This window comes from Embiotoca jacksoni, unplaced genomic scaffold (genome assembly GCF_022577435.1).
Source record: "Embiotoca jacksoni isolate LCO1_2020_lvr unplaced genomic scaffold, fEmbJac1.0.p SCAF_68, whole genome shotgun sequence".
Classification (NCBI taxonomy): domain Eukaryota; kingdom Metazoa; phylum Chordata; class Actinopteri; family Embiotocidae; genus Embiotoca; species Embiotoca jacksoni.
Genome location: NW_027185423.1, coordinates 477,245 through 489,842, shown reverse-complemented (window position 1 = coordinate 489,842; position 12,598 = coordinate 477,245). Strand labels below are relative to the sequence as shown.

The 12,598-nt window shown below is 45.9% G+C and overlaps 1 protein-coding gene across 1 annotated transcript; it reads right to left on the bottom strand.

Moving 5' to 3' along the window:
- Positions 1-271: 271 nt before the first annotated feature.
- LOC138214203 (high mobility group protein B3-like) lies at positions 272-10,639 on the bottom strand. The gene is made up of 5 exons (XM_069175601.1): positions 10,541-10,639; positions 8,226-8,384; positions 7,597-7,748; positions 4,777-4,951; positions 272-3,903 (listed from the first exon to the last, which is right to left on the bottom strand). The coding sequence occupies exons 2-5, from the start codon at positions 8,373-8,375 to the stop codon at positions 3,778-3,780; spliced, it is 603 nt and encodes a 200-aa protein (XP_069031702.1). The 5' UTR covers positions 8,376-8,384; positions 10,541-10,639; the 3' UTR covers positions 272-3,777.
- Positions 10,640-12,598: the final 1,959 nt, after the last annotated feature.

The window sequence follows — 12,598 nt, the reverse complement described above, 5'->3', positions numbered from 1 at the left end:
TACAAAGGAGCTCAATGCATCATGGGAGACGTTTTGATCCAGGGATTTAATAGGAAAATAAAAGTGATGCAGCACTAGAGGGACTGTAAACAGGATTACTGCGCCCCCTGCTGGGAGCTGGAGATCCTGCACACCGGACCAAGTCCAGTTAAACACAGAGTACAATTACCTTTACTGTAATTATATCTACTGTACTTGGAGGAGGACAGGCTCCTCCTCCAGGAAGAGGACCTGGAGGAGGACCTGAAGGAGGACACAGACTCTCTCAGTGTGTTTTTTTTGCCTCAGTCGGTCGTTTTATTATAAAAGTTGAAGTTTCTACTTTGACAGTGAACAACAACAGAAAAACAAACTCCAGTAAGAAAATAAAAAACAACAACATGATGATGATGAAGAGAAGGAAGGGGGAGGGGTTTCCATGGAAACACAGGATGACGTGGGTATGAGGAGGAAGGGAGGGTGCAGGGGTAACCATGGTAACAGTGTGTGGGGTAATTCGACTTTCCTGTGGTGTTGGACAGTTTAACATCTGATGACCTCCAACACACACACACACACACACACACACACACACACACACACACACACACACACACACACACACACACACACACACACACACACACACACACACACAGGTTACTGAAAGGCAACACACACATTGTTCTCACACACTCTTGTCCTGTGTGTGTGTTCCAGAGCGACCTGCCCGTCAGAAACAGATGAACATCGTCAGTCACCTCCTCCAACAGCTGAAGCTCACTTTGGTCATGTGACCTGGCTACAGGTGATGTCCACATCTGACTTTCTACGTCTTTAATAACTAACCGTCCTGAAGTCTACGTCTTTAATAACTAACCGTCCTGTAGTCTACGTCTTTAATAACCGTTCTGAAGTGTACGTCTTTAATAACTAACCGTCCTGAAGTCTACGTCTTTAATAACTAACAGTCCTGAAGTCTACGTCTTTAATAACCGTTCTGAAGTCTACGTCTTTAATAACTAACCGTCCTGTAGTCTACGTCTTTAATAACTAACCGTCCTGTAGTCTACGTCTTTAATAGCTAACCGTCCTGAAGTCTACGTCTTTAATAACTAACCGTCCTGTAGTCTACGTCTTTAATAACTAACCGTCCTGAAGTCTACGTCTTTAATAACTAACCGTCCTGAAGTCTACGTCTTTAATAGCTAACCGTCCTGAAGTCTACGTCTTTAATAACTAACCGTCCTGTAGTCTACGTCTTTAATAACTAACAGTCCTGAAGTCTACGTCTTTAATAGCTAACCGTTCTGAAGTCTACGTCTTTAATAACTAACCGTCCTGAAGTCTACGTCTTTAATAACTAACCGTCCTGAAGTCTACGTCTTTAATAACTAACCGTCCTGAAGTCTACGTCTTTAATAACTAACCGTCCTGTAGTCTACGTCTTTAATAACTAACCGTCCTGAAGTCTACGTCTTTAATAACTAACCGTCCTGAAGTCTACGTCTTTAATAACTAACCGTCCTGTAGTCTACGTCTTTAATAACTAACAGTCCTGAAGTCTACGTCTTTAATAACCGTTCTGAAGTCTACGTCTTTAATAACTAACCGTCCTGTAGTCTACGTCTTTAATAACTAACAGTCCTGAAGTCTACGTCTTTAATAGCTAACCGTTCTGAAGTCTACGTCTTTAATAACTAACAGTCCTGAAGTCTACGTCTTTAATAACTAACCGTCCTGAAGTCTACGTCTTTAATAACTAACCGTCCTGAAGTCTACGTCTTTAATAACTAACCGTCCTGAAGTCTACGTCTTTAATAACTAACCGTCCTGTAGTCTACGTCTTTAATAACCATTCTGAAGTGTACGTCTTTAATAACTAACCGTCCTGTAGTCTACGTCTTTAATAACTAACAGTCCTGAAGTCTACGTCTTTAATAACTAACCGTCCTGTAGTCTACGTCTTTAATAACTAACCGTCCTGAAGTCTACGTCTTTAATAACTAACAGTCCTGAAGTCTACGTCTTTAATAACCGTTCTGAAGTCTACGTCTTTAATAACTAACCGTCCTGTAGTCTACGTCTTTAATAACTAACAGTCCTGAAGTCTACGTCTTTAATAACTAACCGTCCTGTAGTCTACGTCTTTAATAACTAACCGTCCTGTAGTCTACGTCTTTAATAACTAATAATGAATAACCGTCCTGAAGTCTACGTCTTTAATAACCGTTCTGAAGTCTACGTCTTTAATAACTAACAGTCCTGAAGTCTACGGCTTTAATAACTAACCGTCCTGAAGTCTACGTCTTTAATAACTAACCGTCCTGTAGTCTACGTCTTTAATAACTAACCGTCCCGAAGTCTACGTCTTTAATAACTAACCGTCCTGTAGTCTATGTCTTTAATAACCGTTCTGAAGTCTACGTCTTTAATAACTAACAGTCCTGAAGTCTACGTCTTTAGTAACTAACCGTCCTGTAGTCTACGTCTTTAATAACCGTTCTGAAGTCTACGTCTTTAATAACAGTCCTGAAGTCTACGTCTTTAATAACTAACCGTCCTGTAGTCTACGTCTTTAATAACTAACCGTCCTGAAGTCTACGTCTTTAATAACCGTTCTGAAGTCTACGTCTTTAATAACAGTCCTGAAGTCTACGTCTTTAATAACTAACCGTCCTGTAGTCTACGTCTTTAATAACTAACCGTCCTGTAGTCTACGTCTTTAATAACCGTTCTGAAGTCTACGTCTTTAATAACAGTCCTGAAGTCTACGTCTTTAATAACTAACCGTCCTGTAGTCTACGTCTTTAATAACTAACCGTCCTGAAGTCTACGTCTTTAATAGCTAACCGTCCTGTAGTCTACGTCTTTAATAACTAACAGTCCTGAAGTCTACGTCTTTAATAACTAACCGTCCTGTAGTCTACGTCTTTAATAACTAACCGTCCTGAAGTCTACGTCTTTAATAGCTAACCGTCCTGTAGTCTACGTCTTTAATAACTAACCGTCCTGTAGTCTACGTCTTTAATAACTAACCGTCCTGAAGTCTACGTCTTTAATAGCTAACCGTCCTGTAGTCTACATCTTTAATAACTAACCGTCCTGTAGTCTACGTCTTTAATAACTAACCGTCCTGTAGTCTACGTCTTTAACGACTTCAGGACGGTTAGTCTACGTCTTTAATAACTAACTGTCCTGTCGTCTCTGTCGGTCACTAGTGACCTGTGACTCCGGTGAAGCTGCTACTTTCTGAGTTGAGTCTTCAACATCTACCTGCGCTGCAGACAGCCAGCTGAACTGAGACTCACCTGAGATACAGGTGATCTGTTGTTGTTGTTGTTGTTGTTGTTGTGTAGTAACTCCATATAAAATCAACAACACAAAGCTGAGGAGCAGAAGCTGCCTGAGGACGAACACGTCTGATTTAACGTGACACATCGGTGACTGTTAAAAACCATTGCAGCTTCCTGTCCCTCCCTGTTACTACGCAGACCCAAAGCAGCTGCCCTGATTGGCTGGTAGCTGACTTACCTTCAGCCTCACCTGTCTGTCTCTGGTCTTCCTCTTATGTCCCTACAATCAGCAGCAGGACGTCTCCGTGTCCTCTCAGGTGGACCTTAGTGTCTGTAACGGGACGGTGTTCGGAGACGTGCGCTGACATGTGACAGGACGCAGCTCCGTCTGTTTCTAACCTGGACGCACCTGCTGTGAAGCCCCGCCCCCTCCTGTCCACTCTGAAACACACACACCTACCTGTCTCTCTCTCTCACACACACTCTCAGCTGCAGCTGGTCTCTACTCGTCGTCATCCTCCTCGTCATCTTCGTCTTCCCCTTCGTCGTCCTCCTCTTCCTCTCCTCCCTGAGCTGAGGATCCGGGGTTCCTGGCGTACGTGCCTCCGCCGCGGTACGCCACCATGTCCTGACACGCAGACAGGAAACAGTTAGGACAGGTCACAGGTCACTGCACATGCTCAGTAGAGTCCGTAAGATGAAGGCTCATCTTTGTCCTGTTATAAACAGCAGGAGGATGATCGAACGGTTCCTGAACGCAGCACCGTGATGCACAGAACAAGCAGGTGGGTTTTCTTTGTGTCACCATGAATCGGTCCCCCGGAGTCCGACTGTCAACAGAGTTCTGCTGGACCTTCAGAGGTTCTGTTCTTGTTGGACTTCAGCTTTCTAGTCTTCAGGTCAGTCTGGCTTTTCTGCTTCCTGTTTGATTTTGAAATGACTCACCTCTTGTGTCTGTCTTGTCTCACTTCCTGTCCTTTGCATTATTGTTGGCCCCGCCCCCTGATTAGTTTCACCTGTCCCTCATTGTCCTTCCCTCCCTGTATTTTAGTCTGTGAGCTCTTCTTCTTCCCTCTTTGTCACTTTGTTTCAGTTTCCTGTCTGTTGAAACCCAGAGAACACAAACCACCTGAACAGTGGCGCCATGGCAACGGGGTTCTCCAACATGTTATTGATCCTGCCTGATGAAGGTTATTGATCCTCTCTGTGTATCACTGTGCTGCTTTCAGGAACTCTGAATTTACTGATCAACACTTGTAGAGATCAAAGTCCTGAGAGCTCACATTGTTGTCTGTCTGTCTGTCTCCGTGTGTCCTGCCTGTCTGTCTGTGGTGTCCTGTCTGTCTGTCTCCGTGTGTCCTGTCTGTCTGTCTGTGTGTGTCCTGCCTGTCTGTCTGTCTGTGTGTGTCCTGTCTGTGTGTGTGTCCTGTCTGTCTGTCTGTCTGTGTGTGTGTCCTGCCTGTCTGTCTGTGTGTCCGTTCTGTCTGTCTCCGTGTCTCACCCGGTCATATTTCTCCCGGAGTTTCTGGGCCTTCTCTTCGTACGGCAGCTTCTCAGACTGAGACAGTTTGCTCCACATCTCTCCGAGCTTCTTAGCGCAGTCTCCTATAGACAGACCAGGAAACTGCTGCTTCACACTGGGACGGTACTCACTGCAGAAGACGAAGAACGCAGACCTGCAGGGGACAGACAGGAGACACAGAGACGGGTTAGAGCAGTGGTTCTTAACCTGGGTTCGATGAGTCACTCTCAGGGGTTCAATGAATCACTCTCAGGGGTTCAATGAGTCACTCTCAGGGGTTCGATGAATCACTCTCAGGGGTTCGATGAATCACTCTCAGGGGTTCAATGAATCACTCTCAGGGGTTCGATGAATCACTCTCAGGGGTTCAATGAATCACTCTCAGGGGTTCAATGAATCACTCTCAGGGGTTCAATGAGTCACTCTCAGGGGTTCAATGAATCACTCTCAGGGGTTCAATGAGTCACTCTCAGGGGTTCGATGAATCACTCTCAGGGGTTCAATGAATCACTCTCAGGGGTTCGATGAATCACTCTCAGGGGTTCAATGAATCACTCTCAGGGGTTCAATGAATCACTCTCAGGGGTTCAATGAGTCACTCTCAGGGGTTCAATGAATCACTCTCAGGGGTTCGATGAATCACTCTCAGGGGTTCAATGAATCACTCTCAGGGGTTCAATGAATCACTCTCAGGGGTTCAATGAATCACTCTCAGGGGTTCAATGAGTCACTCTCAGGGGTTCGATGAGTCACTCTCAGGGGTTCGATGAGTCACTCTCAGGGGTTCAATGAGTCACTCTCAGGGGTTCAATGAATCACTCTCAGGGGTTCGATGAATCACTCTCAGGGGTTCGATGAATCACTCTCAGGGGTTCAATGAGTCACTCTCAGGGGTTCGATGAATCACTCTCAGGGGTTCAATGAATCACTCTCAGGGGTTCAATGAATCACTCTCAGGGGTTCAATGAGTCACTCTCAGGGGTTCAATGAATCACTCTCAGGGGTTCAATGAGTCACTCTCAGGGGTTCGATGAATCACTCTCAGGGGTTCAATGAATCACTCTCAGGGGTTCGATGAATCACTCTCAGGGGTTCAATGAATCACTCTCAGGGGTTCAATGAGTCACTCTCAGGGGTTCGATGAATCACTCTCAGGGGTTCAATGAATCACTCTCAGGGGTTCAATGAGTCACTCTCAGGGGTTCAATGAGTCACTCTCAGGGGTTCAATGAGTCACTCTCAGGGGTTCGATGAATCACTCTCAGGGGTTCAATGAGTCACTCTCAGGGGTTCGATGAATCACTCTCAGGGGTTCGATGAATCACTCTCAGGGGTTCAATGAATCACTCTCAGGGGTTCGATGAATCACTCTCAGGGGTTCAATGAATCACTCTCAGGGGTTCAATGAATCACTCTCAGGGGTTCAATGAGTCACTCTCAGGGGTTCAATGAATCACTCTCAGGGGTTCAATGAGTCACTCTCAGGGGTTCGATGAATCACTCTCAGGGGTTCAATGAATCACTCTCAGGGGTTCAATGAGTCACTCTCAGGGGTTCAATGAGTCACTCTCAGGGGTTCGGCAGACACACACTGCGGTCAAGTGAGCTGCCGCTTTAAAAATTAATGACCGTCTATTCCTTAAGGTGCGTTCACACCGAGCGCCCCGTTCGGCGTGAACGCAGCATAACGGTACGGTGGCTTGGATAGCCCAAAAAGCACGGAGAAAGCTAAAACTTATGCTGCGTTCACACCGAACGGGGCGCTCGGTGTGCGCAATTCAGCCCACGTATTATTCATGACGTCATGCTGCGCTTGGCCATCACTGGCTGCAGCTGATCACGCCACATTGCGCTCTGTTGTTGAACGCCATTTGTGATTTTCAATCCCTTCATACTAACATGTCGAGCAAAAAAAGAAAGTGGTTGGACGAATACGTACAATATGGATTCACGTGTAAAGAGGAACGTGATGGGAGTCTGAACTTGTATCTGAAAGGCAACAGCAAAAGTCACATTGATTTGCAGTAAATATTCACTGAGTTATGATTTTGTGTGAAATTCATGTTTTGTTTGTGGACAAACCGATCCTCACAGCATCGTACCAAGTTGCGTACCTGATCGCAAATCATTCATTGAGTTATGTTTTTGTGTGAAATTCATGTTTTGTTGTTTTTTTTCTTTGCACACAGTGATTTTGTGTGCAACTGATGCATGGTTCATTTTGTGCACTAATAAAACATATACCTATGTTTTGAAGAAATCATATTTTATTTTTCCAATTACGAAGGGTTCAGTGAATGCACTGATGAAGCTCGCAGGATTCAGTACCTCCAATAAGGTTCAGAACCGCTGGGTTAGAGGGTTCCCTCTGATCAGTCAAACAAACATCATCTGATCAAATTAAACTTGAACACACTGATCTGTTCTGTGTGTGAACCAGTGAGACCCTGGTGGACCCTGGTGGACCATGATGGACCATGATAGACCATGATGGACCCTGGTGGACCCTGGTGGACCATGATGGACCATGATAGACCATGATGGACCCTGGTGGACCCTGGTGGACCATGATGGACCCTGGTGGACCCTGGTGGACCATGATGGACCATGATAGACCATGATGGACCCTGGTGGACCATGATGGACCATGATGGACCCTGGTGGACCCTGGCGGACCATGATGGACCATGGTGGACCCTGGCGGACCCTGGTGGACCATGATGGACCATGATGGACCCTGGTGGACCCTGGTGGACATGTAGGTACATGTATGGACATGTATGGACATGGAGAACTTACGGCGGTCTTTTGGGAGCGTTGGGGTCTTTCCTCTTGCGGCCCCTCTTCCCGAAGCCCTTGGGTGGGACGTAGTCTCTCATCTCTCGGTTGTAGCGCACCTTGTCGGCCTTGGCCATGTCCTCGAAGCACTTCTTATCACTGGGGGTCAGACCCTGAGGACAGAGGACAGACACTCAGACAGCAGGCGACCTTTAACCCCCTGACCTCAGATCACAGACTGAAACACCATTTTCATCACCACCACCTTCATCATTATCATCATCACCTTCACGATCATCACCACCATCTTCATCATCACCACCACCATCATTATCTTCACCATCATCATCTTCATCACCTTCACCATCATCATCGCCACCACCATCACCTTCACCATCATCACCACCACCTTCATCATCATCACCACCACCATCATCATCATCTTCATCACCACCACCATCTTCATCATCATCACCACCACCATCATCATCTTCATCACCACCACCACCATCATCTTCATCATCACCACCATCTTCATCATCACCACCACCACCACCACCACCACCACCACCATCATCATCTTCATCACCGCCACCACCACCACCATCATCACCAGACCTTGGACCTGGTCTACAGTCCACCTGTCTCACCTTCCACCTCTCGGAGCACTTCTTGGAGAACTCAGCGAAGTTCACCGACTGCTCTGGGTTCTTCTTGCGATGTTCCTCTCGACACGTCTGGACGAAGAAGGCGTACGCTGACGTCTTCCCCTTCGGCTTGTTCACGTCTTTTCGCATCATGGTGGCGGCCTGATGAAGAGGAGGGCGAGTTAGTCGTGACAGAAACTCAATTTAAAACCTCCAACAGAAACGGTCCTCACATCTCCGTGTAGACGGAATGATGGATAATAGATAGATAATAGATAGATAGATAATAATAGATAATAGATGTATAGATAATAGATATATAGATGTATAATAGATATATATGATAATAGATAAGATAGATAATAGATAACAGATGATAATAGATAGATGATAAATGTATAGATAATAGATATATAATAGATATATGATAATAGATAGATATATGATAATAGATAGATATATGATAATAGATATATAGATAAATAGATAATCGATATATGATAATAGATGTATAGATAGATATATGATAATATATAGATAATAGATATAAAGATATATAATAGATATATGATAATAGATGTATAATAGATAGATATATGATAATAGATATAGATATGATAATAGATATATAGATAATAGATATAAAGATATATAATAGATATATAGATAGATATATGATAATAGATATAAAGATATATAATAGATATATAGATAGATATATGATAATAGATGTATAGATAGATATATGATAATAGATATATAATAGATAGATATATGATAATAGATATATATAGATATAATAGATATATAGAGATATGATAATAGATAGATATATGATAATAGATATATAATAGATATATAGATAGATATATAGATATATATATAATAGATATATAGATAGATATATGATAATAGATAATAGATATATGATTATAGATATATAGATAGATATATAATAGATATATGATAATAGATATATAGATAGATGTATTAGATAATAGATATATGACAATAGATAATAGATATATGATAATAGATATATATATAATAGATATATGATAATAGATATATAGATAGATATATGATAATAGATACTTTATTAATCCACAAGGGGAAATTTAGTAAATGTCTCATTTTGCATGAAGTTCAGTGTGATCACCTGAAGGAGCAGCAGGTGTCACAAACACCTGAAAACACTGATCAATAACCAACAGCTGATGATCAGTGATGTGTTCAGATCAATATGTGGACCACCTGAACACGGATCAATGAAAACTCAGTCATTGATCCGTGATGAGTTCTTCACATGAATTAAATCGGTGTGTTTTGGGTGGATTGACCTTTAAACTGCGTCTTGTTTTTGTTCCGATTGTAACATTTTAAATGTTTTTTATGAAACTGTTTTGGGGGTAAAGGCCGCCGGCTCTCCCCGCGCCTCCTCGGACGGAGGTCCGGCGCGTCCCGGTGAAGCAGCGGCTCCTCCGCGGGCTGACTGAGGCTGATGCTGAACAACAAAGAGACCAGGGATGGGATCCATTTTCTCTGCCGGGGAGCTCGGAGGCCCGCAGACCCGGGCGGCACCCTCTTAGTTCGGGTGCAGTACGGGCCGTGCCGCCGGAGGCCGGCTCCTCCTCTCCGCCGGTGAGTGGAGGTCAGTGAGTCGTGGAGGAGAAACCCGCCGCTTCACGGAGGTGTCGGGCTGCTGCAGTTAGCCTCGCCGTGCTAACAGAACAATGGGCCACCATTTGCTTCCCGCCCTCTGCGGAGCTAGCCGCCCCATCCCCCTTCACTAGCAGCGGGCTAACCGGCTAGCAGGCGCAGAAACACGTCTGAACTGCAGAGACGGTTTAATAACGACACAAGACTTCCTGGAGTTTACGGGCTTTATTTTACCGCAGCGGCGTTTTGGCGCCAAACGAGCGCGTCTGCAATGGAAACATGGAGTCAGGACAACATCTGCGCATTTTGAACGAGGGGCTCCGGCTATGCCCCGGAGAGGTCTGCGGTGTATTGACGGGACGAGGCTATTTCCTGGCATTCATACTCCGAAATGGGCGTTTCGTGTTTACAACAACAGCCGGGATCAGTCCCCGGAGCGCAACACGGAGGCTGCGGAGAGACAACGGCTCCCACCGCCGCCTCGTTCTGACCGTCACAGCGGCCATTTTAGTCCTTTTCCAGCCTCATTCATTAAACCTTTCACCGCCGGTTCCGAGGGGAAGAAACACCCGGCACACCAAAGCCAGTTCATTTTTCGAGGTTAAAACACACTAATCTGACCCCAGTCCCACCATGCGAGGACGGCCAGGGGTACTCACTCTTCAGGAGGGCCGGCTACAGGTGAAGCAGACTGGGACCGGGTCTCGGCTCTGACGGTTCTCGGGCTTCTTGTTGTTGTTTGGGGGCTGAAACTGCGACTGCAGCCGTTGGTTCACTTTCAAACTGGGTCGAGCTCGAGCCCGGCCCCGCCCCCGGCCCCGCCCCCTGCCCCGCCCATGGCCCCGCCCCCGTTGGTCTTTCCTATTCAGAGGGCGGGAACGTGGCGGGCCAACTTGGGCGGAGATCGTCTCGATACTCGCCTGTGATTGGTTGAAGGGACCGCAAGTCAAAGCCCGTCCCGCCACGGTTCCGCCCACCCGGCGCCGCCACCAGGGCGGGAATTCTACACTTACAACAGGGTGTGGCCAGCTGGTATACCTGCACGTGATTGGGTAGAATCTGTGTATGTCAAGTTTACTGACCAATCGGTGAAGAGGTGGAGGAGGGGCGACAGAGCAGCGGAGGGATGAAGAAGGACGTTGTGTAAGAAGTGTTTTTGTATGATGTGACTGAATTATCACTATAATCATCGATTACATAAATCAATCAGCTGGAAATCAATCAGCAAATATTTTCATGGTCAATAAAACGTTTCAGTTGAATTCTGTTGAAAACATTTGTGTTGGTCTTGCAGCATCAGACGACCTGTTCCATCAACATGAAGTCTAAAACAGACGATCCCATTTCCAGACTCAGAGATCAGCAGCAGCTTAATTTACTGATGAAGACAGACAGGTTTTATAACCAGAACACAGCACCTGTTGAAGTGATCCGTTTGGATCAGAACCAGGAGGATCCGTGTTGTCGAAACATGAGAAGAACATGTTGATGCCTGACAGAAGAACAAACAAACATGTTCAGTGACACAAACACACTCAGCAGATTTAACACGTTCTGTTTGTTGTTGTTGTTGTTGTTTACATTGTGTACTTATCTAAAGTCTTGTTTTCTGATTTCAGTCAGAAATGTTTCACAATAAAAGCCTGGTTATGATATGAGGAGTTTCTGGCTGCTGAATCGTGAAGGGCTTTTAATTTGAAAGAGACAGGAAGTTAACTTGAAGGGGCGGATCAAAAGAACTGCAGGTATTTGGTAGAAAAGGGGCGGAGCCTCGTTGAGACTGGGCTGTCCTCCAGATGGAAGATGTTCTGAGGACAAATCATCTCAACGTCTCTGAGAACCAGGTTCTCCCTGCAAGACGTTCCACTGCTCCTCATCTCATCAGTCTTCACACCTGTTCATGTCTCTGTCCTCTGAGACAGACATCCTTCTGACAGGACAGTTGGAGGCCTTTGATCTGTGATGAAGCTGCTTCATGTGTCCATCAGAAACGTCGACAGATGAGAGACAGGGACAGGTGAGAGACAGGGACAGATGTGCGACAGGGACAGGTGTGAGACAGGGACAGGTGAGAGACATGGACAGGTGAGAGACAGGGACAGGTGAGAGACATGGACAGGTGAGAGACAGGGACAGATGTGAGACAGGGACAGGTGTGAGACAGGTGTGAGACAGGGACAGGTGAGAGACAGGGACAGGTGTCTCTGATGTGGTCTGATGCAGGTCAGGATCACGGTGAACTGTACTGATTGATTTTACTCATCGATCTTTAATTCAGAGCACCTCCTCAGTCCGACAGCAGGGGGCGCGCTGCAGCTGCGACCTCCCAGTAAAGACGAAGAAGAAGAAGCAGAAGAAGAAGCAGAAGAAGCAGAAGAAGAACGAGGTTCCTACAGGAAGCAGTTTGAAGAGTTTCAGCGGGACCTCCAGAGGATCAGGCACCCGGACTAAAACTAAACCGGACCCGGAGGACATGGACCCCCTGCAGCGGTTCCTGGCCCGGTTCGCGCCCAGCTCCGAGGCCGTCAGTAAACTCCCGCTCTTCAGTGTAGCCGCGACATCAGTGCAGGAAGTCCGATCAGAAATGTTCCGATTTAACGTGTTTTGAGGTGTGAGCGGGGACAGAGACCCGACAGGAGGACACCTGAGGCGGGTCCACACGGACACAGGTGTCCTCTTCAGTCCGGCTCACGTGTCTTCCACGTGCCGCCGCAGGC